This window comes from Siphateles boraxobius, unplaced genomic scaffold (assembly GCF_051911475.1).
Source record: "Siphateles boraxobius isolate OS27281-9 unplaced genomic scaffold, OSU_SipBor_1 16, whole genome shotgun sequence".
NCBI lineage: Eukaryota > Metazoa > Chordata > Actinopteri > Cypriniformes > Leuciscidae > Siphateles > Siphateles boraxobius.
This window is the reverse complement of record NW_027508766.1, coordinates 4943125-4969488: the sequence shown is the minus strand read 5'-3', so window position 1 is coordinate 4969488 and position 26364 is coordinate 4943125. Positions and strand designations below refer to the sequence as shown.

Here is a 26364-nt window from a genome sequence, read left to right as displayed (position 1 = left end):
AAGTTTGACTGATCAGATAACGTAAAATAGTAAACAGCACATATGTTCTACTCAAAATCATCCCCCTCTTCCCTCTTGTGATATTTCACCCGTCCTCTCCGGAGTCACATGGGCCCTTTCTCTGTCCCGTGACTTTTTTTTTCTTTTCTTTTTTTTTAAACAAATAAAGAGTCAGCCAGGCTGCGCACAGTCCCGTCGTGCTGCCGTATGAGAATACGGTTTCTATTAGCACCTTCGTTTATGTTTTCATTAGGACCAGCTGTCTGTTGTTCATTGTCAGGTCCACAGGGGTCTCACACCATTCGTTATATCCCGGCGGTTTGATCACGAGATCTGAGAACTTTACCTGCGATTCTTTAAAGAAACGAAACCAACTCGACATGATGCTCTGATGAAACATTCGGACATCCTGCATCCACATTCTCAAAACGAGTAGTTTGGTTTCCTTGTGGTTTCGTGTAGTTTCTTCCTAAAAGCGGAAGTAACATAACTTACATCCTAGATCGGCGTCGCCACTGTTGTTAACGACAGGTAGGTTGTGTTTGTTTCTTCACCTCCCTACTGTAGCCTACTTTAGCGTTAACGTGTGTCATGAATGATAACCGTACACGCCCAGGCATCTGTGACTGCTTAAGGAGATGAATGAAGGTCTCATTCTCCTCTAAAAAATGTCAGATACCCTTTCTGCAATAAATGTCTGCTAGTTTACTACTAGCAGTAGTAGTACAACTACTTGGATGTTGTTGTTGTTGTTGTTGTAACGTAATGGCAGCGGGGTATTTTAGTCAGGTTATTCTCTCTACCTTAATATTTGTTTTTCAACCGCGTATTTCGGATTGTTTACATTGTCATGCACTTCCGCTACTAGAACGATGCAACATTTGTTGTAAAAACACCCAAGACGTTCAATGAGACCTTCATTGTCTTGTATTTTCAGGGTTCCCAATGTCATTGAAAACTAGGGCAATTTGAAAACTGATTCAGGCCTGAAAAAGCCATGGAAATTAACAAAATACTAAGCCACTGACATTTCTATTGTGAAGGGTTTTAATGAGTTATGCTCAGCTCTAAAATAATTAATCAGCTAGATGTTTTGAAAGTAAACTCTGTAAAAAACAAAGCCAATATAAGAAATCCTTATCCAATTATCATGAACTTGACATTACCATAGTAAGAGTGACTGCTTTTTATTATACATTAATTTCTGTTTTTTACCCATTTTTAAAACAATAATTATTAGATTACAACAACAAAAATACACACTATCATTCAAAAGTTTGGGGTTAAAATAACAGTTTTGTCTTCAATGTCATGATGCTTCAGAAATCTTTCTAATATGCTGATTTGCTGCTCACGTAACATTTATAAATGTTGAAAACAGCGTAATATTTTTGAGGAGCCATGATCCATTTTTTGGTGAATAGAACGTTCAAAAGAACAGCATTTATTTGAAATCAAAATTTTAGTTTAACCTTGTAACAGTCTTTACTGTCATTTTGGCCAATTTAGTGCGCCCTTGCAAAATAAAGATATTAAATGATTTTTTTTTTTTAAATCTTTCTGACCCCAAGCTTTTAAACAGTAGTTTAGATTTAGCATATTTCAATAATAATAAAAAGTCAAAGCTCGTTTAATAGCTGACAAAAGTTTTAAAAAAACCTAATTTTTTCTTTTTTTGTTTGATTGTACTGAACAGGAAATAGTTTTATCTGTAGGTTCCTGTTTTTCAGACCATGGCAAACGAGCACTCGCCTCTTCTTGTTCACGGGGTGTACAGCATGATGGGAGATGCTGAAGATTCCAGGGGTGGATCAGCAGTGACAGGAGAGGGATCCCCCAAATCAAACCCCCGCAAACTCAACACCTTCTTTGGTGTCATGGTGCCCACCATCCTCTCCATGTTCAGTATTGTTCTCTTTCTTCGCACAGGTGAGTGTGACATTGGAAAAGACAGAAGAGTTTGGCAGGAGTTTTTATAAAGCATTTTAATATGGTGATGTATCACATTATAACTCCCCTCTGTGTGGCTCTGGGTGTTTTTTTGTGTATAAATAATTCTGATAAGTGTCTATGTTTCAGGTTTTGTTGTGGGCCAGGCTGGTCTTCTCCATGGTCTCCTCATGCTGTGTGTGGCCTACTTCATAATTTCATTGACAATCCTGTCCATATGTGCTATTTCAACTAATGGCGCTGTGGAAGGGGGCGGGGCCTACTGTATCCTTAACCAATCTCTCTGCCTTATAGAGTTCTAGTTGCAGGGTGAATTCCAAATGCTACTTTTTGTAGGGCAATAGTGAAAAATAGTGAATAATGAAAATCCCATAGGGATTTTAAAATAGTCTTTGTTAAAGAGTTAAAAGCCCTGGACCAAGTCAATCAGCTATGAGGTGAATCACTACACTATAAAGAAAAAGACAAAGGTACAAGAGTCGACTGTACTTTACGTTTTTTTTTTTAAATGATTATTAAAAAAAACGCTGAAATAATGTGGACTGACGGCTTTAACAGAAGGAAATACCATGGATTAACAACCTTGTAGCTCACAGTAGACCTGTCTTTAAAGGTTTAAAAGCTATCGTTCAAAATCAATTTCCTTATGAAGGAAATTAATGTAATTGTTACTTCTGGAACCTGACTGTTGCACTCTATTAGATAAAGAGACACCATTTGTAGGGGCTTTCCAAATGAGAGTGAACAACTGAATCCCTTCACGAAGGGCCAGCCCTTCGATAACTTCAAGTCCATTAGCAAAGGATACATGCTATGGTCCCTTCAAGGAACTTATTTTATCGTTTATGGTCGCTTGACATAGGGTCGATTCATTTTTTTTTTAAGCTAGATGGGAGGAAAGTTCAAGATAATGAATAAACCGAATCAATTAAAGGGTTGGTTCACCCAAAAATATTAATTCTGTCATTAATTACTCACTCTCATGTTGTTCCAAACCCGTAAGACTTTTGTTCATCTTTGGAACACAAATGAAGAAATTTTTTATGAAATCCGAGAGATTTCGGAATTACAGAATGCACTGTATTTCAGCTCACTGAGTTCTCTCCATAGGGCAAAGTCATCATACATAGAACTGTACTGTCAAACATGAAAATCTTCCACTTGTTGTCGGTTCAGAAGGAAAGTTAGGTTGTTTGCCTGCCATTCTCACTCTGTTTGCACAGTGTTGACTGAAGGGGACGCATGGTATAATTTCATTCTGACCAAATTAAATAAGTGAATATATATATATATATATATATGATCGCTTAACATTGTGATTGCTATCAGGATATGAGGAGACTTTCAACCAGCATAACAAAAAAATTTTTTGTAGAGAATCACCAACTTTTAATTTTGAACCACTTTAGTCACATGGACGGATTTCATAAAAAAAAAAATCTTAATTTGTCTTACTGGTTTGGAACAACATGAGGGCAAGTAATTAATGACAGATTTTTCTTGTTTGGTTGAACTTACCCTTTAAGTTGTTTTGTTTGTGATATATTACAGACATTTTCGTCATGCATTTCATATGAAGTTTGTATGACTATCTTTGTGAGGGCATTAATTGATATAATGCAATCCTAGCCCCGACTAAATGACTAACCCTAAAACCAGGGTTAAGGTGAGGATAATGAAGAAATTACATTGTCTTTCATTGCTCCCTTTGCCAAGTGCATTCCAAACGGCTAAATTTTGACAAACAGGTACCTTCCTCCCTCCAAAGTCTCCACTTCAAGGGCTTTGCCCCTCGGAGTAAGAAAGGCATATGGATGCTCCCTTCCGATTGGAATTTGTTTGCATATTTTTGTTGTTGACATTTAACTCTTTAGTATTAGTCATGATCAGTCGTTCTCTGGGGCCAGAGTTTGGAGGCAGTATCGGCCTGATGTTTTACTTGGCGAAGGTATGTGCATGTGGCGTCTATGTACTCGGCCTGGTGGAGGCCATACTGGACGTCTTCGGGAAGGATCCAGGTGAGCGCTGCATTGAAGCACATTGTACTAAACAGTCTTTGAAGCAAATTAAATCAGTAACACAGAGCTTTTTTTTACAGCGAAGCTTCTCTTTTTTTTTCTCTCCAGGCTCTGCTGTGTCACAGGGGCTGCGTGTGTTGCCGCAGGGTTACTGGTACACCGTGTTGTACTCCTCTGTAGTGCTGTTGCTATGTCTGGTCGTGTGTCTGGTCGGTGCTCATATCTACGCCAAAGCCTCTTTTATCATTCTGCTGGTGGTGACGGTGTCACTGATCTCCATCATCATCAGCCCCCTTATACTCAGTCCACAGCACTTCAACATCACACACACATACGGCAACAACCACAGCGTCACTGTCAGCCCCAGCTACACAGGCTTCAATGGCACTACATTAAAGAACAACCTTGCACGTGAGTGAGATTATCATCAATGCAATAATGATACTGACTGTTGTGGTGATGACAATTGATGCTTTTTAGCTGTTATATTTCAAAATACTTTGAGATTGATCTACAAATGAGACTGATCATCACAATTATGGAGTCCTGTCTGTTAGATGAAACCTTTAGTGGAAAACAAGGTATACTGGACAGTGAAATATTCAAATGATTGGACATTTATACTTTTCTAAAGATATTTTGAAAAACGCAAACAAAGAGGCAAACATTTGACGGAAGAATTGAACATTCCTCAAAAGAACATTTTGATTTACAAGTAAAGGAAGTTTATAATGAATTTTTGCATATAACTGTAGTTTCAGAGTTCAGTAAGGATTTATTTTAAAGAAATTAATGCTTTCATTCAGTTGATAAAATTTAATAGTAAAGACTTTTAGATTGTTGGATGATTAAAGTTTTTAATTAAGAGATATTTGTAAATAATATAACAGAGATACAGTCGTGCTCAAAAGTTTACATACACCTTGAAGAATCTGCAAAATGTTATTTATTTTAACAAAATAAGAGGGATCATACAAAATGCATGTTATTTTATATTTTGTACTGTCCTGAATATGATATTTTGTTTAAAAGATGTTTACATATACTCCACAAGACAAAAAAATAGCGGAATTTATCAAAATGATCCTGTTCAAAAGTTTACGTACCCTTTATTCTTAATACTGTGTTGTTAAAAAAAGTTCAAACAAGATGCATTAAGATGGACAAGTCTCTTCTGTTGCTTCCAAAGGGCAGTACTAAATGTAAAAAATTGATGTTTAAACAAAATTTAAAAAAATTGGACATCTTCATCCTGTTCAAAAGTAACATTGGACCGTTTAACTGCTCAGATCAAACAAGGGACTCAAGAAGAACCATCACAAAAATAAAAACCGCTGTGGATCATCCAGCGACACAGTATTAAGAATCAAGGGTATGTCAACTTTTGAACGGGGTCATTTTTATAAATTCAGCTATTTTTTTGCCTCGTGGACTATATGTAAACATCTTTTTATGTATAATACCTAGCCAGCATTTTGTATGATCCCTATTTTGTTATAATAATTAACATTTTGCAGATTCTGCAAGGTGTATGTAAACTTTTGAGCATGACTGTAAGTACAGAGCAGAAACAGAAAGTTATCTTTGACCTATGTACAAACATTTTAACAGCAATTCTCCATGAATTTCCACGGTGTTGATATTATTGTAGTGTGGTACAATATGCAAGTACAGTAATAAAATGTAGTTACTAAAATCATAAAACCGTTCCAATAACAAACGCACAATAGTTTGCAGAGTACTTGGAAGATTATGGATGACCTCAAATGCAGCCATATATAACAGGCGCTGTATTGCAGTCATCCATCAGGGAGCACACACAAAGCTCTTTCATTCATTCATTTATTCAATTACTGCACTTGCATGAATGTTGTCCATATGTCTCCTGTAGCGCGCTACACTCTGGACTACAGTACCAACACAATGATGTCTTTCGCCACTGTATTTGCTGTGATGTTCACTAGCTGCACAGGAATCATGGCAGGAGCCAACATGTCGGGTACAAAACCAGAGACGCCCACATACACCATTCACGCAGTTACTTAAATTGGATTCTCTTTTTGGTTGCTGATGTGTTTGTGTTGCCTTTTACAATACTCATAACGTAACTCTTATAACGGATGAGTGTCAAAAACATGTCATTTGATTTGTCTCACTTCCTCAGGTGAGCTGAAGAACCCCAGTGAGTCAATACCTAAAGGGACCATCATAGCGGTGTCCTACACCTTCACTGTCTACCTGCTTCTCTTCCTGCTCCTGAGCTCTACCTGCGACAGGTGCCGTTAACGACACTCAAGCCAAGTGGAAAAACATTATGCGTTTACACAATGCATTCGTCTCTACTTTATTCCTCCTGTCGTTCTCTTGGTTTCTCTCTCAGGTTGTTGTTGATCAATGATTATGCAGTGTTCCAGCGTGTGAACGTGTGGCCGCCGTTGGTGACGATTGGGGTGTACTGCGCGTCTCTCTCAGCTGCTATGTGCTCTATGATTGGAGCTTCCCGAATCCTCCACGCTCTTGCTCTGGACCAGCTTTTTGGTTAGTGTGCATTTGAGGGTTTGGTCTTTTTAAGGGACAAATTAAGGACTGGAAACTGATACTGAGATGGTGATATATGGTATGGTTGTTGACATCTACACAAGAAGTGGTATTGGAAAATATTAGTGAGCAATACTTGGAAAACGGTATTCATCGTGCCTAAGAAAAATGATTAATGAATATTTTTCAGTTTTGCTTCATTTTTGTCACTTTTCTAGGCTGTTATATGGTGTGAGAGGTCATATGTTCTGTGCAAAAAGGTAAAAAAAAGGACATTTTAACTAAAAGAATCATAATACATGCTCATTTCCTTCAATCATTTTCTACTGAAATCGGTTAATTGACAGAATCAAAAAACATTCTGATCTAAAGAAATCTAAAAGAATTTATGAAAATGTCACAATTTTTCCTTTCCAAACATACATTTAAAAAAATCATTCACAGGAATCACAGAAAATTATTTGTCACACAGTGGGATTGTGGTGACAAAATTATTACAGACTATTATTATTATATAGAAACTTGTTGTAGAAAAGTTATGTAAAGCATCTTGAAAAGTTTCAATTTAAGGAATAAACAAGTGTAAAACAGCATAAATGTAAGATATCTAGAATGCAAGCCTCTTCAAAACTCCAGTACACATTTATTCAAAATATAATGAATGTACAAATAGGACACATCAGTTCACTATTTTCGGATTGTTTGCATAAAAGAAACAGAATAAGAATATATTTTTCTTAGTGTGGCTCATTTATCATGGCTCATATAATGTCACACACTTTTTCCAAGACTCTTTACTAAATTGCTATTTGATTATGATCATACACTTGAGTTGAAAAGTTTGGTTGATAATATTGTGAAATGTATTACAACTGAAAATAGCTGTTTTTATTTTTTATATTTTAAAATGTAATTTATTTATATGATGACACAGCTGTATTTTCAGCATCATTAAATTTTTTCATTCATGTACAGTTTTTCAGGATTTTATAATGAATAGAAAGTTCAAAAGAACAGCATTTATTCAAAATATACATTTTTGTAAAAGTACTTATTCTGACTTTTGAGAAATTTAAAGCATCTTTTTGGAATAAAAGTATCAATTTCTTGACAAAATAAAATGACCCCAAACTTTTAAATGGTAGTGTAAACATATAAAATGATGTCCTAACAGTATAATTCCCTGGATATAGGTAATCATACTGTCAACCACCCATTGACGCAGTAACTAAGTTGCGTGGTTGAGTTTGAGGAGACTGTTGTGATATGATGGTGTAATAGTATCCTGGAGTGAGATGATAGTACTGCTCTGTTGGAGTGTGTCATGGGTTTGTTGATCTGTGCAGTGTGTGTGATCTGGTTTCAGGTCTGCCTCTGGCTCCGGCTGCAGTCACCTCCAGCTCTGGGAACCCATGGGTGTCTGTGCTCTACACCTGGGGCCTGGTGCAGGTACATAGAGCAGTGTGCATGTGTATTTGGATGCTATTTCTGTGACATGTAAAATATAAAGTGTGTGTGTGTGCGTGGTAGTGTACGCTGTTTGCAGGACAGCTGAATGTGATTGCTGGTATCGTGACAGTGTTTTACCTGTTGGCGTATGCTGCGGTTGATTTGGCCTGTCTGGCTCTGGAATGGGCCTCCGCTCCAAACTTCAGGTACTGGTGTGTTGTGTGTGTGTGTGTGTGTGTGTGTCTGTGTTTATAAGGAAATTGTGACATTATATCTCTTTATATTGTGACTTTGTCTTGCATCTGGAACTTTATTTATTGTAATTGTGACCTCATGACTTTTTATCTCACAATGTAAGAATCTCTTATGTTTAACGTGTCTAATAATAAGCTTTGTATTGTTTTTTACCCTGAGGTGGTGTTTCAGTTCGGTTTTGATAATCATTCAAAGGACATGTTCTGTGAATTCTTTAGTTTGTTAATGTACTCTACCTTTCAAAAGTTTGGGGTCGGTAATATGTTTTTCATAGTCTCTTTTGCTGACCAAGGTTGCATTTATTGGATCAAAAAAATACAGTAAAAACAAATATTATGTGTAAAGTTTAAAAGAAAAGTATGAAATAGAAATTTTTACTGTCACTTTTGATTGATTTAATGCATCCTTGCGGAATGAAAGTATTTATTGATTTCTTAAAATCGTAATGATTTGAACATTAGTGTAAGTATTTATCTCTATATTTTAATTCTTCTTTCTTTCCAGGCCCACATTTCAGTTTTTCTCTTGGCACACATGTTTGTTGGGTATTGTCAGCTGTGTGGTAATGATGTTCGTGATAAACCCAGTGTATTCCTCGGCCAGTATCGTCCTGCTGCTGCTCCTCCTGCTGATCCTGCACTACCGCTCTCCCACCAGCAGCTGGGGCTACATCAGCCAAGCACTAATCTTCCATCAGGTACACACACACACACACACACACACACACACAAAACACATGTGAATGCACTAAACTTCATTTATAAGACAATCTTTCTGTGCTCTTTCAGGTGCGGAAGTACCTTCTGATGTTAGACTCCCGTAAGGATCATGTGAAGTTCTGGCGGCCGCAGGTTTTACTGATGGTGGCGAACCCACGCTCCTCCAGTCAGCTCATCTGCTTTGTCAACCAGCTGAAGAAAGGAGGGCTGTTTGTTCTTGGACATGTGCAGATCGGAGATCTAGGTAGGACAAAAGGGGTATTAGGTTCAGGCGGCAACTTTATGAGAGAACCCCAAGTTTCACACATGTTCTACCCTTGCTAGTTACCACTTGATCTCTGGCTGAAATCCAGACGTTTTAACTGCTTCCTCCGATCCTTAAAGAAAAAAAAATCAGCGTTCATGTATACCTGATGTTTTGGAATAATGCCTTCTTCAAAAACTATGTGCAGTTGCATAAACATTTCCTGAGTTTATGTAAATGGAGTCATTGTTGCTGTGTGTGTCTGGTCAGGATGCTCAGACAAACAGCCATGTTTTGATAACATCACATAGTCACAGGGCTTTTACACTATTCGGGGAAGTCGGATACACCAAAATACCTAATGTTGTTTTGTTTCGGTTACATTTTTGCAGCTAATGTAAATGTTTCCATTGTAATCTGTTAATTTCAGTCAGTTTGGCTGGCAACTCGGGCTCATTCACCCCATAGAACAGAGTTCAAGGACCTCAAGTGACACTTCACCCAAAAATTGACTCACCCTCATCATGTCGTTCCAAACCTTTATGACTTCTTTCATAGAATTCAAGAAGATATTTTGAAGAATGTCGATAACCAAACCATTTTTATTCGCATTGACTTCCATTGGATGGACAAAAAACACTTCTTATTAAAAACAAATTTATATCTCAAAATAACTTCTTAATGACACATGTCTAAATGATGACAGAATTCTTGTTTTTGGCTGGACTATCCCTTTATTATACTAAACGGTCTTCCTCCTGTAAACTCATTTTACTTGATCATGTTGTTGCACACAGAATGGAAAGGAGCAAATGACCAAATGTAATCTCTCTGAACTCTCTCTTGCAGACATGTTGCCCTCAGACCCAGTGCAGCCACAATATAATTTCTGGTTGAGTCTGGTGGATAAGTTGGGTGTAAAGGCCTTTGTGGATCTGACTCTTTCTCCCTCCGTCAGGCAGGGCACTCAACATCTGCTCCGCATCACTGGACTGGGTGAGACATTTCCTGATCAGGTTATTTTTTTGACACGGAGCTAGAAAGCATCTATTAGATTAGACTCTAGATCTTCATTGTTACTGTACAAAGTACAAGTGCCTAGCCAGTGAAATTCCAGACAGAGAGTCCTAGACAAGGTGCCAGCACAATAGTTTCAAGTCTATTGCAAAATAATGACAAGAAACGACTTCATCGACTTTTGTCCTCTTGGGCTGCATGCAAAAACAAACACACTGCACAGTGTAGCCAGATTCACGTATAGCTGACTCTGGTGGTTCTTTTTAGTGCATCAAAAACACACAAAACCAGTATAGACTGTTTCACAAACAAATGACTCTTATGAGCTGGTCCATATTAATGATTCATAAAGATACAGCGCAAACACTGTAAACTGATTTCACAACAAATGATACTTGTGAGCTGGTTCTTTTTAGTTAATCAAAAACATACACCACGACCAGTGTAGTCAATTTCAGAAACGAGTTACTACTGTGAGCTGGTTCTTTTTAGTAAATCAAAAACTGTTCCAGTTCTTTTATTGAATATTTTAAATGAGTTTGAAACTCTGCACTGTATAACATGACATGTAGAGAATCTTCAAATCAGAATCAAATTATTAAAAATATATCAATACTTCTATGTATTCTCTTCTTCTCCAGGAGGTATGAAGCCTAATACCCTGGTCTTGGGCTTCTATGACAACTGCTACCCAGAGGACTACTTCTTGCAGGACCCTGTCTTTTGCGAGGGCGATAGGGGTGAGGGGGATAATTTTGGGGTTGACCTCCCATCCTTACAGGCTCATTTTCCATTGGTGCGCCATGCGGAGAGCCCTCGCACGCTGCAGCCCGAGGAGTATGTGAGCATCATCCTTGATGCCATAAAAATGGGCAAGAATGTTTGTTTAGCCAGGTACTTCTTCCAGCTACCTCCTGATAGCAAAGGTGTTACATGCATTAGGGGAAATGACAGCGTGGTGGACACCATCGACGTGTGGCCGACAAACCTACTGTCCCCTGACAGTGCTAGTTACGCAGACGTGTGCAGCCTTTTCCTGCTTCAGATGGCGTGCGTGTTAAACATGGCCAGCAGGTGGCGTCGTGCGAGGTTACGCATATTCGTCTGTGTGGAGTCTGAATCGGGAGACCAGGGCTGGCTGGCTAAAGAAGAGCAATTTAGAGAGTTGCTGGGCAAGCTGAGGATTCGTGCTTCTATTAAGATTGTGGCGTGGGATAACGTGGCACGCATGTTTAGAGCGCAAAGCTCAGAGAGGCAAAAAGTGTCTGAAGACTTCCTGTGTGCTGTGAATGCCCTCTTGAAGGAACACAGCTCTCCAGCAGCGGTGCGCTTCTTGTACTTGCCCCACCCTCCTTCCAGTTCGGAGCTGTCACAGCAGTACCTGATGCAGCTGGATGCATTGACGCGAGACCTGGGCCCAGCTCTCTTGATTCACGGGGTCACACCAGTCACATGTACTGAGCTCTGAGAAACAATAACCAAAGCGTGTTTGTGTGATAGAGAGGAAAATCTGAAATGTTAGTGAGTGGAATACAAGTACTCCTTAAATGGTGGGTGATCTTGAAGACCATCATAAATGGGTGGAGTATGTGCTCTTGGTAAAAATGTTATTTAAAGATGAATGTATGGAGTGCGTGTCATTGGTGAAAACGGCTTGTGCTTATGGGTGTATTCTGCCAAATCACGTTGCATGAAATTCCCCTGACCATTTGCATTACCTTTTGTTGTTTTTGCACCCTGTTGATTTTGTGTTTCTTGCCGTTTTTACTGTTCAAATGCTCTTTGTACTTATGGATGTTCTGACTGGATGAAGGCAGAGGTGAGGGGTCAGGAATGGCATTTGATTCGTCAGAGCTGATGATGATGTTTGTGTTGAGCCTGTGTTGGTCTATGGGAACTGAAAAGGGACATATATAATATACATATATGGCTATAAATAATACTTGAATATTTTGCGCATGTGTTAGCATTAACAAAAAACTATGCAGAAGCCCAATAATATCAGGCCTTTATCATAGATGTACAACAGTAGAGGTCTTATGCTAAATAAGTAATTCCATTCTGAACATGCATAATTATATAAAAAATGTTTTTTTAAACAATGCTTCAATTATGTTAAAATTGCGCTACACAATCCAGGTTACATATAATCCGGAATATTTAGAAATCAGAAATTGTTAAGGCACATCATTAACATTAATATACTTTCAAAAATACATTCATACAATCACAGTATACTTTGGTTACATTCATACAATCATGATCTTTGGTTGACAATTTAGCTCAACAGGAAGTTCAGTTAGGATGTACAGCAATTACCCAGCACTAGCACCATATGCAATAGCTTAATCATATGACTGAATGTAAAGTTTGTAAACCGAAGACTAAATGATTAAACAAAACATTTCAGTCATTTTTTCCTTCATTGACTCTTTCTTTATGCTGGAATTATAATTCTATTCCACCCTAGAGTGTGTTCATGTCACATTATGGAAAAGCAATAAATACATGATGTATTTAAATAGCCTACAGTATAAACTAGCTAAGTAATGTGTTCCAGTCCTGTCCTATGACTCTTTTTCACATATCCAAATTTAGAACGCAGAAAAAGAAACAACAGCAAGTTAATATTAAACCCTTTCATGCATGAATTATGATAACCTCATGTGTTTTTATTGCTCTTAATGAAAAAACTGATTTTTCTTTTTTTTTCACGTTACATTCCGTTTATGGTTTAAACTGAAGAGATACTGTATTAAACATAATACAATAACACAGCAATATTGTATTTAACAAACCAATCAATACAATTATATAAAATCATGTGACTATAAAAAACTATAAAATATGTACAAAAAATATAAATGTGAAATATTGCAAAGACAATTGAACTTCGTAGTTCAACTCAGCATATCTTTGATATCAGAAAATGAGGATGTGATTCCATCAGAAATCTCTACAGCCTGTCATGGTACAACTGTGGAAACCACTCAGAGGCTCCCTCCAGTCTTCCAGAGTATGTCAATTTACCCTTATTGGCTGATAATTCTGATTATGTTCCAGATGGACACATTTCTAACATAGCCCTCCTCTGAGAAAACCTAGTGATCAGGTGTTTTCAATCTCATCTGAAATGAGCAGTGTTGGGAGTAACGCATTACAAGTAACATGCATAACGCAATCAGATTACTTTTTTGATGTTATGAGTAATGTATTACAAGTTACATGCATTACGTAATCATATTACTTTCTGAAGGACACTGACAAATTCAGATTTGCAGAATAAATTACATTTTCAAATATTTTCAAAAAGAAGTTATTTAAAATTGTAATATTTCACAATTTTACTGTATTTTTGGTCAAATAATCACAGCCTTGGTAAGAATAAGTGACCTCTTTTCTTTTTTGAATTACCCAGCTTAGTGTAAATGTCATTGAACTCTATGGAAAGGGTCCATAGTTTGATACTGCTGAATCTGATTCCTATACAAATACACTCATGTTAACTCTACATAGACCTTAGATCTGCCAGCTTAACAGAAAATGTATACGTGGGTGTATTTGTCACTATTGTTACACTGCATCTGATTACCTGTCACTGCAGTTGAAACAGTTTGTGTGTATAGTTCCTATTAATATCATTAGGCATATGTTTGTGTGTTATGTACATCTCTGTGGTCCACGGTTTGTGTCAGTCCTGTTTGTTGTTTGTCTGTGCCATCCACTCCTTTATTTTCGGTTCAACGATACGAGCGAATTTTGCCACGAGTTTTACACAAAAGGACGTGAGACGCAGCCAGCCCGGGAAAAAAATGGACAGAGCGATGTGCTGAAACAACAAAGGATGGTAAGTTATCTTTCTATGACATATTCAGATTTCTACTTTATTTTTTAAATAAAATAAAAATGTCTACATTATCACACAACCCTGTATCTTTATTAAGTACCAACTGTGTATTGAGGAGGATAAAAAATTGGTATAAAAGCTGCATTCCCACACTGTACAAACTGATTTGTTTGTGGTGTTTACCTGCAGTGCATGAGTTAAACATCCACTTGTGTATGTTGTGTAACCTACGGTGTTCAGAGCATCTCTAGCAAAAGAAGCAGCACTTTTTACCAGTGGATTCACCGGCACGTTATGAGTCATATTTGTGGAGACCATACACGGGGCTACACACTGGACAAAGGAAGAGAAATAAGATCAATGTTTGGCAAACAATGTTTAAACAAGATGTTTACTAGTACTGGACTTACTTGAACCGTGATTCCTCTTGATCTGTATTCTGCATGCAGACTGCGAGAGAAATATGTAACAAATATCTGGGTGTAAGAGAAGAGCAAGACAAACTTTAGTCCGGTTTTTTTTGTGCAAGGTTGTATTTTATTCAAATATAGAAGCATGTGAAATGTGGTTTGAGTGTAACAACGTTATACCTTAGTAGCAGAATACACTGACACCATTGGCTGAGGCTGAGAGGCTGCCTCTGATGATATGTTTATAATGAGGCCTTTTCCCCTGAGAGTAAACACAAGCCCTCAGTTAAAGCATAAACACAGATTTCATACAGATAAGATCAGAGCCGGCTGCGGGTTTACCTTTCAACCATGCCTGGCAAAATGTGTCTGCACATCTGCAAAACAAAAAAATTATTATCAGCATCACTGTTGTCGTCATCAACTAACTCTTTTCGGTATCAGAATCACATATCAATGTAACATTTTATATACAATGATATGTTATGAGGGCCTTTCTATTTAACCAATATAGTTAAAACATTTTAAATTATAATGTATTCCTGTGATGGCATGAATTTTCAGCATCATTACTCCAGTCTTCAGTGTCACTGAAAATTTCTTATTTTTCTTATTATTATCAATGTTAAAAATAGTTATGATGATTCATATTTCTGTGGAAACCATGATTCATGTTTTTATTTTCAGGATTATTTGTTGAACAGAAAGTTCAATTTAATGCATCCTTGCTGAATAAAACTATTAATTTATGTAAGAAAAAGAAATCTTACTGATCTTCCCAAACTATTTGAAATGTGTATATATAAATACACATACACACCCTTTCAAGAGTTTGGAGTCAGTAAGATTTTTTTTTTTAAAGTAATAGTTTTATTCAGCAAGAATGCATTAAATTTATCAAAAGTAACATTAACGACAATACTGGATTATATCTATATAATATACATCCATTGTTATATCCATATCCATCTATATGGCTATCTTTTTTTTTTTTTTACTTGCATATGTAGGACACAAAATGACACCCATTTTTTAGAATGACCTATGTATACAATGTATGCTAGTACTATGACAAGAAGATGATATATGAGATGATATATTGTATGACAGACCATGTGTAAAAAGGTTCACATACAGATATTCTTACCTGAGTGACAGACAGCATGTTACAGTTTAACACCTGCGTGATTCTCTGGAAAAAGAAGTACTTTATATTGTTGACTCTCTCATGTAATGGATTCAGATTACAATAAAGTCAAGCTGTGTGGTGTAGGAATGGTGTTTCAGACCTGGTCAGGATCAGGAACATCCAGAAAATTTGCCAGAACCCCAATATAGTTCATACCTACATTGTTCACTATAGGGAGAAGAGAAGAAATCAATAATTTATACACCTATCTTCAACTATTTATTGATTTGTATTTTATTATCCTACTTGTTGATAGCATGGAGCTTCTGCTAAGAAAAATGGACATTACACCATATATAATAAGCTGGGGGGAAAACAGCATCTGTGACTTTACAGAGATAAATACATTATTACATTACTGCTAATATTTACACATAAAAAATTCCTATTTGGTATTTGCCCCAGCTAATTACACTGAAATAATGAGGCAGAGGTAAATACTATTGCTCCTAAACACCTAGAGGTGATGATGATGATGATGTATTCTATTATTTCAGTTATTTAACAGCTGATTAAAGTAAAATATGGGGGAAGAATGACCAAACACAGAAAAGGAGTAGCTGATATTTATTTTAAATTTCTTAACTGACATAAATACACTATGTATTTACTATGTATACTATGTATACACAAGCTTAACTATAAAAAAAAAAATATATATATATATATATATATATATACACAAACATTTTATATTAAAACCAAAAATATTATTTAAAAAATGGTCATTTAAAACTAAATTACAAAGTTTTTGGATCCAGAAATGAAAAACATTTAAGCTATGACCCCTATAAGGAAAGTCTCCAAACAGTCAAATATTGCAAGTGGCTTTAAGAAACCCTAACTATGCATCTCAGATTAATAGTTAATTACAAACTTCAAAGATCTTTAGTGAACGAATTAGTATAAAAACAGGTGCTATTACACTCCCTTGTAATTAATGTTTTCAAAAAACTGTTATTGGGTCAGTGACAAATAAGGTTTGTCAAGATGAGAAATTCGACAATCTTGTAAAAACTTGTTTTAAAAGCATGCATCAGTTATGTTAAAATGTATTTATGTTGATTTTATGTAATTAAAAATGACATTTGCACCATTTTCTACGAAAGGTAAATACTATTGCTCCTAAACACCTAGAGGTGATGATGATGATGATGATGATGTATTCTATTATTTCAGTTATTTAACAGCTGATTAAAGTAAAATATGGGGGAAGAATGACCAAAAACAGAAAAGGAGTAGCTGATATTTATTTTAAATTTCCAATTTTATTTGTATAGTACTTATCACATTGCAGCTTAACTGAAAAAAAAAAAAAAAAATATATATATATATATATATATATATATATATATATACATATATATATATATATATATATATATATATATATATATATATATATAAAAAATTTATATTAAAACCAAAAATATTATTTAAAAAATGGTAATGTAAAACTAAATTACAAAGTTTTTGGATCCAGAAATGAAAAACATTTAAGCTATGACCCCTATAAGGATTGTCAAAATTCAGTTCTTCAGTTCAAAATTCTTTTACACCATTCTCACTGCATTGTAAATATCATTCTTGATCATTATCTTACCCAGAATTCCAATCTCCAGCCCCACTAGCTGTTGTGCGATAACTGGGTAGATCGAATGGCCTTCTGTAAAATCTGTCTGAATTACATGTGTCTGTCGATTGTACTGAGACTCTGAAAAAACAAACAGTTTTTCCAGTTTTATGCTCTTTTTACTCTTTAAAAATAATACATAGTTTTTCCAAACTAAAAACTAGTCTGGCTAAAAGAACAAACATAGATTAAATATACATTACAATTGAGCTGAATATCAGACCATCCTTTTGGCAGTATATATGCGAATATGGTTAATGACAGTTTAAAACGTTATGGTTTCTCAAATTCCAACCTGTGGAAATGTGGTCTAATATTTCTCTGTTCTGATGACAGAGTTCACTTCTTTGACAAGCATTTTTTCCTCTTCACTTCCACTTTGTAACTCACCTATTTCTTTGGCAACGCTGCAAAGCTTTTCTTCCGAGCGACTGATCAGAACAATGTTTAATCCTCGTTTGGCAAGCTAAGATACAAATACATAAAATAAACATTATATATGTGCATGTATATAGAGGTAAGGTAAATTGAAGAGAATTAGTAAGTAATTTTCCATATGAATGAAAGCCATTGTGGAAGTCAATCACAGGAGTCTTTCACTGTTTTGAACGATACGCGTTTAGATGACCAAAAATTCGGGTTAGAAAAGGGGTACCCCGGGTTTTTAAAATCCGGGATATGAGCATATTCGGGTTTTTGCCGGTGTTTACATGGCCGTGTGGGGCCGGGTTATTGCTAATATTCCGGTTTTGAACGGGTTATTGGCTGCATGTAAACCTAGTCACTGTCACAGCTAAGAGAGGGCCGGATTTTAATCTGTTAAAATACTTGACCACATCCATGTGGTTTTGGAAAACGGAAATTACTAGTGCATCTGGATCCTCTACGATATCAGACTTCAAGGCTGGTTTTTAAAAGCAATTCGCCTATAAAGTCTAACACTGCACTAAAATTGCATTTTAATGGCAATTCGCCTATAAAGTCAAACACTGCACTAAAATTGCATTTTAATGACTATTATAGAGCAAACTTGACTTTAAGTGATGGCTAGGGGTGTTTTAAGTCTCCAAACGCAGTCAAATATTGCATGTAGCTTTAAGAAACCCTAACTATGCATCTCAGATTAATAGTTAATTACAAACTTCAAAGATCTTTAGTGAACGAATTAGTATAAAAGCAGGTGCTATTACACTCCCTTTTAATTAATGTTTTCAAAAAACTGTTATTGGGTCAGTGACAAATAAGGTTTGTCAAGATGATAAATTCGAAAATCTTGTAAAAACTTGTTTTAAAAGCATACATCAGTTATGTTAAAATGTACATAGTGTATTTATGTTGATTTATGCAATTAAAAATGACATTTGCACCATTTTCTACGAAAGTTAAGACTGAATGTACCTGAATGTGTCAAATGGTGTAACTGCTAAAGAATGAGAAATATTAAATATTTTAGCCACCTGGATGGCATGTAAGTGTACATCTAGAAAGAAATACTTCATTTTAATATCACACGAAAATAGATTTTATTAGAGTTATCTCTAAATGTAATTTTTAATGTGTTTTTGCAATATTTGGCAGGATATATGCTGAAAACACCTCTGTTTTGTAAAAAATCTTTGACAAATTATGTAAAAATTGTTAAAAAACCATATTATTACACTAAACTAGATAATTAAATTTTATTCCACATAATTTTCCTGTATATAATTATATTTTTATGAAAAATACTGGTTACGCCAATTGACAAAAAACAGTTACACCACATGACCATGTTGCTTCTAGAGTCAAAGGCCAGCTTACTGTTTGTTGAAGAAATTGTGACTGAAAATCAAGCATGTAGGTTAACAAGTTCAGCAGAAGTGGTTTTATATTTTTTCAATGCTGAAAAAAAATAATACTGAAAAGAGCTAATGAGGTTCATTCTTTTGTTACGCAGCACGTTTGAGCTTCAGCTTGAACCAATGAGGTTCATTCTTGTGTTACGCAGCAAGTTTGAGCCTCAGCAAGAACCAATGAGGTTCATTCTCGTGTTACACAACGCGTTTGAGCTTCAGCAAGAACCATTGAGGTTCATTCTCGTGTTACGCAGCATGTTTGAGCTTCTGCAAGAACCAATGAGGTTCATTCTTGTTACGCAGCACGTTTGAGCTTCAGCTAGAACCAGTGAGGTTCATTCTTGTTACGCAGCACGTTTGAGCTTCAGCAAGAACCAATGAGGTTCATTCTCGTGTTACGCAGCACGTTTGAGCTTCTGCAAGAACCAATGAGGTTCATTCCCGTGTTATGCAGCACATTTTAGCTTCCGCAAGAACCAATGAGGTTCATTCTTGTTGTGCAGCACGATTGAGCTTCCACAAGAACCAATGAGGTTCATTCTTGTTACGCAGCACGTTTGAGCTTCCACAAGAACCAATGAGGTTCATTCCCGTGTTATGCAGCACATTTGAGCTTCTGCAAGAATCAATGAGGTTCATTCTTGTTACGCAGCACGTTTGAGCTTCCGCAAGAACCAATGAGGTTCATTCTCGTGTTACGCAGCACGTTTGTTCTTCAGCAAAAACCAATGAGGTTCATTCTCGTTTTACGCAGCACGTTTGAACTTCAGCAAGAACCAATGAGGTTCATTCTTGTGTTATGCAGCATGTTTGAGCTTCCGCTAGACTCAACAAGGTTCATTCTTACACGTTCATTCTTACACGCAGCACACGTTTGAGCTTCCGCAAGAACCAGTGAGGTTCATTCTCGTGTTACACAGCATGTTTGAGCTTCCGCAAGAACCAATGAGGTTCATTCTTGTTACGTAGCACGTTTGAGCTTCTGCAAGAACCAATGAGGTTCATTCTTGTGTTATGCAGCATGTTTGAGCTTCCGCTAGACTCAACAAGGTTCATTCTTACACGTTCATTCTTACACGCAGCACACGTTTGAGCTTCCGCAAGAACCAGTGAGGTTCATTCTCATGTTACACAGCATGTTTGAGCTTCCGCAAGAACCAATGAGGTTCATTCTTGTTACGTAGCACGTTTGAGCTTCTGCAAGAACCAATGAGGTTAATTCGCGTGTTGCGCAGCACGTTTGAACTTCAGCAAGAACCAATGAGGTTCATTCTTGTGTTATGCAGCATGTTTGAGCTTCCGCTAGACTCAACAAGGTTCATTCTTACACGTTTGAGCTTCCACAAGAACCAATGAGGTTACATTGGTTACATTGAACACTTGAAAAGAGTTCCAAATAGTAGGTTAGTTTATATGAAAATTTTAATCAGCATCATAAACTAGTGATATTTGACTTAATTGGCCCCTAACAGAAAGGCTTGCAATAGGAGTCAATAGGTGTAACCGGTTACACCATTCGACATTTCAATTTAAAATCAAATTTGAAAGGCATTATCATGGACACCTATGTAATCATGTGGCCTTGGTGGTAATATTTAAAATGTAATTTTTAAAGTTAATAATCATTTTTATAATAATGATGTATTATCAATGTATTCCCGGGGTCATACCATTTGACATATACTTAAGAATACCTGTTCATACCCTAAAATTGTCAAATTATCTACATTTTAAAATGAGTTAATAACATTTGCATGCAGCAGTTAGTTTCACCAGGGGTCTGTCTCTTTGATATAATTTCCTGTCACATGGTCTTCTTACACAATATTAACAAAAGGACTAATTGAATGGTGGTTACACCACCTTGACACTTCAGGAATTTTACTTGACTCACATGATTCCACAAATTAATTATAATATCCACAACAATGGTGTTCCATTTACTTTTATTTACTGATAAATAGTTCTAATGTAAGATTATGCCAAACTAGCTGATATGGTGTTTTATTGAGAATTTCACCTTTTTTAAACAAGTTCAATTATTTGGTACAAAGTTTTGATGGTTACAAAACACAGACATTTTTGCAATCATCCCCAAAATATTCTCTCAAAATGTATTAAAACCAGAAATTTTAGACTTGGTCCTCAAAAAAGAGCATGTATGCAAATTATTTGCCATTTTATTTTGAAATTTTAACCATTTTAAATTTAATTAAACCATATGGAAAAAAAATGAGCATCACGTCATTGATTCATTTACTGACCTCTTCAGCATATGCTCGACCAATCCCTGATGTCGCTCCAGTTACAACTGTGAGAGACGGGAAAGTTTTGTGAAATTTCAAATCAATTTCAGTATCTGATGTTTAAAGGTGTTTGATTATGTCTGGAAAAATTTGAAGTAAATAAGAAAAAGTCTGACAGGCTCTTCAAGACCCTGCTGCCTCACTTGCCTGCCAGACTCCCTATGGTCCACCAGCTAATCAGAAGGGTTTTGCTGGTTAAAGCATGGTCCATCAGCTGAACCAGCAGAAAACATGCGCTGAGCGGTAAAAACCGGCATGGACCAGCACAAAATTCATGCTGGTAACAGATTGTTTAGGTAATTTTTTTGTCTAACACAGACGGGTGGCAAAACCTGATACGTTAACTTAATCCATAATATGTTTTCTGGTCTCATAAAATCCCTGTATAAGCAGTGCAGCAGACAACTTTACATTTACATTAGTTTAGGCAACTCATATAAGACAATGAAATCATTTAAGAACACCAGAGTGCCAGTTTCTATGTTAAAAAATGTCACAAATTTAGTTTAAAAACTCCACAAATGCTGTCGTGAATTCTTCATGATCAGACTTCAATAGCAACCATTTGAACATGTATTCCTTAAAACTAAGTAGTAGGTTTTAATTATTAGTATGTAATGTCATACTAGTGATTCATATATTTTCCAGTTTTACTATTAACTATTTATTAGACTATCTTACTATCTTCTTAATATGTCCTTTAACCATTCTATAGTCCCTGCAAATTGGAAAGTGGCCGCAGTGACACCAATATTCAAATTCAAATTCAAGGCGCTACTACAGACATGTCCAATTATACAGGTCATTCTCAAAAAATTAGCATATTGTGATAAAGTTCATTATTTTCCATAATGTAATGAAAAAAATTAAACTTTCATATATTTTAGATTCATTGCACACCAACTAAAATATTTCAGGTCTTTTATTGTTTTAATACTGATGATTTTGGCATACAGCTCATGAAAACCCGAAATTCCTATCTCAAAAAATAAGCATATCATGAAAAGGTTCTCTAAACGAGCTATTAACCTAATCATCCGAATCAACTAATTAACTCTAAACACCTGCAAAAGATTCCTGAGGCTTTTAAAAACTCCCAGCCTGTTTCATTACCCAAAACCGCAATCATGGGTAAGACTGCCGACCTGACTGCTGTCCAGAAGGCCATCATTGACACCCTCAAGCAAGAGGGTAAGACACAGAAAGAAATTGCGGCGTGGCATGGAGGCAATCAGCCTGTGGCACTGCTGAGGTGTTATGGAGGCCCAGGATGCTTCGATAGCGGCCTTAAGCTCATCCAGAGTGTTGGGTCTTGCGTCTCTCAACTTTCTCTTCACAATATCCCACAGATTCTCTATGGGGTTCAGGTCAGGAGAGTTGGCAGGCCAATTGAGCACAGTAATACCATGGTCAGTAAACCACTTACCAGTGGTTTTGGCACTGTGAGCAGGTGCCAGGTCGTGCTGAAAAATGAAATCTTCATCTCCATAAAGCTTTTCAGCAGATGGAAGCATGAAGTGCTCCAAAATCTCCTGATAGCTAGCTGCATTGACCATGCCCTTGATAAAACACAGTGGACCAACACCAGCAGCTGACATGGCACCCCAGACCATCACTGACTGTGGGTACTCCAGTGCTGCTTATCTGTAGCCCAGGTCAGGCACTTCTGCCGCTGTTTCTGGTTCAAAAGTGGCTTGACCTGGGGAATGCGGCACCTGTAGCCCATTTCCTGCACACGCCTGTGCACGGTGGCTCTGGATGTTTCTACTCCAGACTCAGTCCACTGCTTCCGCAGGTCCCCCAAGGTCTGGAATCGGTCCTTCTCCACAATCTTCCTCAGGGTCCGGTCACCTCTTCTCGTTGTGCAGCGTTTTTTGCAACACTTTTTCCTTCCCACAGACTTCCCACTGAGGTGCCTTGATACAGCACTCTGGGAACAGCCTATTTGTTCAGAAATTTCTTTCTGTGTCTTACCCTCTTGCTTGAGGGTGTCAATGATGGCCTTCTGGACAGCAGTCAGGTCAGCAGTCTTACCCATGATTGCGGTTTTGATTAATGAAACAGGCTGGGAGTTTTTAAAAGCCTCAGGAATCTTTTGCAGGTGTTTAGAGTTAAATAGTTGATTCAGATGATTAGGTTAATAGCTCGTTTAGAGAACCTTTTCATGATATGCTAATTTTTTGAGATAGGAATTTTGGGTTTTCATGAGCTGTATGCCAAAATCATCAGTATTAAAACAATAAAAGACCTGAAATATTTCAGTTTGTGTGCAATGAATCTAAAATATATGAAAGTTTAATTTTTATCATTACATTATGGAAAATAATGAACTTTATCACAATATGCTAATTTTTTGAGAAGGACCTCTAGACCTTTCAGCATACTTCCCGTTATATCACAAATAGCGGAGAAGTGGGTAGTCAGACTGTTGACGGCCCATCTAGAAAATGTTCAACCTTCATTACATTCATTACAATTCGGTTTTCGGACCCATCACTCCACCGACAGTGCCCTGTGTGTTAACAGAAAACATAAAAGGTTTGCTTGACAAGAGTCCTTGTGTCGGGGCTGTCTTCTTTTTGATTTGAAGAAAACCTTTGACTCTGTAAACCAGGGGTGTCAAACTCAGTTCCTGGAGGGCCACTGTCCTGCAGAGTTTATCTCCAACAAGCTCCAAAACACCTGCCTGGAAGTTTCTAGTAATCCTGAAGACCTTGATTAGCCAGATCAGGTGTGTTTAATTAGGGTTGAAGCTAAGCTCTGCAGGGTTGTGGCCCTCCAGGAACTGAGTTTGACCCCCCTGCTGTAAACCATCAGATTTTAATATCCAGGTTGAGTCAATTTAACATCTCTGATCAAGCACTTTTATGGTTTAAATCATATCTGTCCCACAGGAAACAGTACGTGGTAGTAGTAGATGGTGTCAAAACTCCTTGTCTAGATTGTCTAGAGTTGGTGTCCCACAGGGGTCTATCCTTGGGCCGGTTCTGTTCTCTCTTTTTATCAATAAGCTAGATAACATTTATCAATAATCTTCTCTCAGATGTATGCGGATGACGCAGTAATTTACACTCAAGCAAAAACCATCCAACAAGCAGCTGCTGATCTCACAGCGGCTCAATTTTATCTGCAGGACTGGCTCAAGGATTCATGCCTCATGTTGAACACCAAAAAAACTGTGTGCATGTACTTCTCAAAACGCCATGTCAAATTAACCAGATCAAATGTCTTTCTGAATGGAGTGGAACTTGACCTGGTCTCAGAATTTAAATACCTTGGCGTAGTTCTCGATTCAACACTTTGTTTTAAAAGTCTTGTAAAAAAAGTAGCACAGATAGTCAAATTTAATCTTCAAAATTTCCAGTATATTCTAAATAATTTAACCATGGGTGCAGCTAAAACATATTTTTATTCAATGATTATTTCACATTTTGATTATTGTTTGACTACCTGGTCTCTTGCGTGCCCCACAACACTTGAAACCATAGAAAGTCTCTATAAAAAGGCATTAAAAACACTTGATAAAAAAACGCTATCCCACCACTACTGTCATGTTCTAAAAAAACATAGACTATTGGATTTTCAAAATATGAACAATTTGTCTGATATATAAGGTTCTACACTCCCTCGCTCCTCCACCGCTGAAGGACTTTATTAAATCTAAAGAAAATTTACAGAGGACCACACGAGCCTCCACCAGAGGAGACTTAATAATAACCCACAGGCGTACCACCTTCGGTCAGACGGTCCTGTCTGTCCGGGGTGGGAAACTGTGGAATAGTCTTCCTATAACACTGAGAGAATGCCCTACATATAGCTTGTTTAAAGTCTAGTTAAAAAAATGGCTATGGGCAAACCAACGTTGCACACATTAGTGGGTATGTTGTATCTTACTCTAAATTTCTTTTTTTTGTAATGTGTACATCGATGATTGTTTGTGAACTGAATGAATTTTTAAGTTTTATGTGAATATTGTATATAGGACTTTTGATAATTTAATGATAAATGATGTTGATGTAAATTTTATTTTGTAATGTTTTGTGACCTGTGTGAACTTAGCTTGTGGGACTACGGATGGAAATTAGCTTGTAGCTACAATCAGGCATGTTTACATGCATGCATTCCATGTTTGTTCATTAACATGCACTGTCCCAATCAAATTAATTAAAATTAAAATTAAAAAAAGATACTAGTACTTATTTCAAAAGTAGTGAATAGAATTCAGTTGGGCAATTGTAGATGTTCATAAAAAGGATATAATGTAGGCCTATATATGCTACCAGTAACAATTTAGAAATATAATAGTGTAATAAATGGATAATTGTATCTAATAGAAAAATAAGTAGGCTACTAGAACCTGATGATTAGTTGCAGTTTAACAAGAACAGGTACCAGTAACAACTGACATGCATATAATCACACAGAATTCAATAGCAAAATGTGTCATTTGTAATGAACATTGACAGTTACTTTGTAGCTATTGTGACTAAAAATAAAAAGTATTCAAAACGCAAAAATAGATTTGGCGACGGGAATAAATGTTACAGCGGCTTGCCAAAGACATTTACAGTGAAAGAATAAGCGGATGACAGACATGGCTATAATTGTATCGTAATTATTCCTTCCACTGTATTGCACCAACGAATCAACGCCTAATTGTATCATTACAGGATGAGAAAGGAACCCACTCTGCAGCTGGTGGAACGACTTACCAGCCCACTGGCCATATATCCTCAAATCCGTTTGCCAGATCTCAGAGATCATGTACGCCTTGAATCCGTGCCAACACTGCCATGACCACCTCAGCAGGAAATATACAACTGTAACAGAACCAATGAAACACAACACCATTGAAGAACAGCGGCACTCTGAAATGTCTCCCATCTTACTTCTTTACAACTACGCGTTTGTGTCACACTTATAAAATTACCTTCTACTTATATGGTCCAGAGTT

General features: G+C 36.8%; 2 protein-coding genes across 4 annotated transcripts; one reads left to right on the top strand and one right to left on the bottom strand.

The window, feature by feature from the left end:
* Positions 1-157: 157 nt before the first annotated feature.
* Positions 158-12603, top strand: slc12a9 (solute carrier family 12 member 9). Of its 3 annotated transcripts, none has more exons than XM_077231272.1 (14): positions 158-531; positions 1731-1929; positions 2080-2214; positions 3831-3968; positions 4077-4379; positions 5860-5967; positions 6133-6244; positions 6349-6506; positions 7873-7955; positions 8037-8161; positions 8715-8907; positions 8999-9173; positions 10023-10169; positions 10832-12603. In XM_077231272.1, exons 2-14 carry the CDS (start codon positions 1734-1736, stop codon positions 11656-11658), a joined length of 2700 nt encoding a protein of 899 aa, XP_077087387.1. In that variant the 5' UTR covers positions 158-531; positions 1731-1733; the 3' UTR covers positions 11659-12603. The 3 variants fall into 3 exon arrangements, with proteins under 3 accessions (XP_077087387.1, XP_077087389.1, XP_077087388.1); XM_077231273.1 differs by having other exon boundaries at positions 390-531; positions 1716-1929; XM_077231274.1 differs by lacking the exons at positions 8715-8907; positions 8999-9173; positions 10023-10169; positions 10832-12603 and having other exon boundaries at positions 185-531; positions 7873-8154.
* hsd20b2 (hydroxysteroid (20-beta) dehydrogenase 2) lies at positions 12158-26313 on the bottom strand. The gene is made up of 11 exons (XM_077231276.1): positions 26123-26313; positions 21369-21415; positions 17660-17735; positions 17240-17350; positions 15737-15804; positions 15595-15639; positions 14790-14824; positions 14628-14709; positions 14448-14513; positions 14221-14370; positions 12158-14019 (listed from the first exon to the last, which is right to left on the bottom strand). Exons 1-11 carry the CDS (start codon positions 26292-26294, stop codon positions 13882-13884), a joined length of 990 nt encoding a protein of 329 aa, XP_077087391.1. The 5' UTR covers positions 26295-26313; the 3' UTR covers positions 12158-13881.
* Between the last annotated feature and the right edge of the window lie 51 nt (positions 26314-26364).

Bases quoted from the DNA above. Each gene is read 5' to 3' on its own strand.
- slc12a9 (XM_077231272.1), top strand. From the start codon at position 1,734: ATGGCAAACGAGCACTCGCCTCTTCTTGTTCACGGGGTGTACAGCATG. The intron at 3,969-4,076 runs GTGAGCGCTGCA...TTTTCTCTCCAG, and splicing joins CGTCTTCGGGAAGGATCCAG to GCTCTGCTGTGTCACAGGGG. The intron at 4,380-5,859 runs GTGAGTGAGATT...TGTCTCCTGTAG, and splicing joins ATTAAAGAACAACCTTGCAC to CGCGCTACACTCTGGACTAC.
- hsd20b2 (XM_077231276.1), bottom strand. From the start codon at position 26,294: ATGGGAGACATTTCAGAGTGCCGCTGTTCTTCAATGGTGTTGTGTTTC. The intron at 17,351-17,659 runs GTGAGTTACAAA...TTGTTTTTTCAG, and splicing joins CAGCGTTGCCAAAGAAATAG to AGTCTCAGTACAATCGACAG. The intron at 14,710-14,789 runs GTAAACCCGCAG...GTTTACTCTCAG, and splicing joins TTGCCAGGCATGGTTGAAAG to GGGAAAAGGCCTCATTATAA.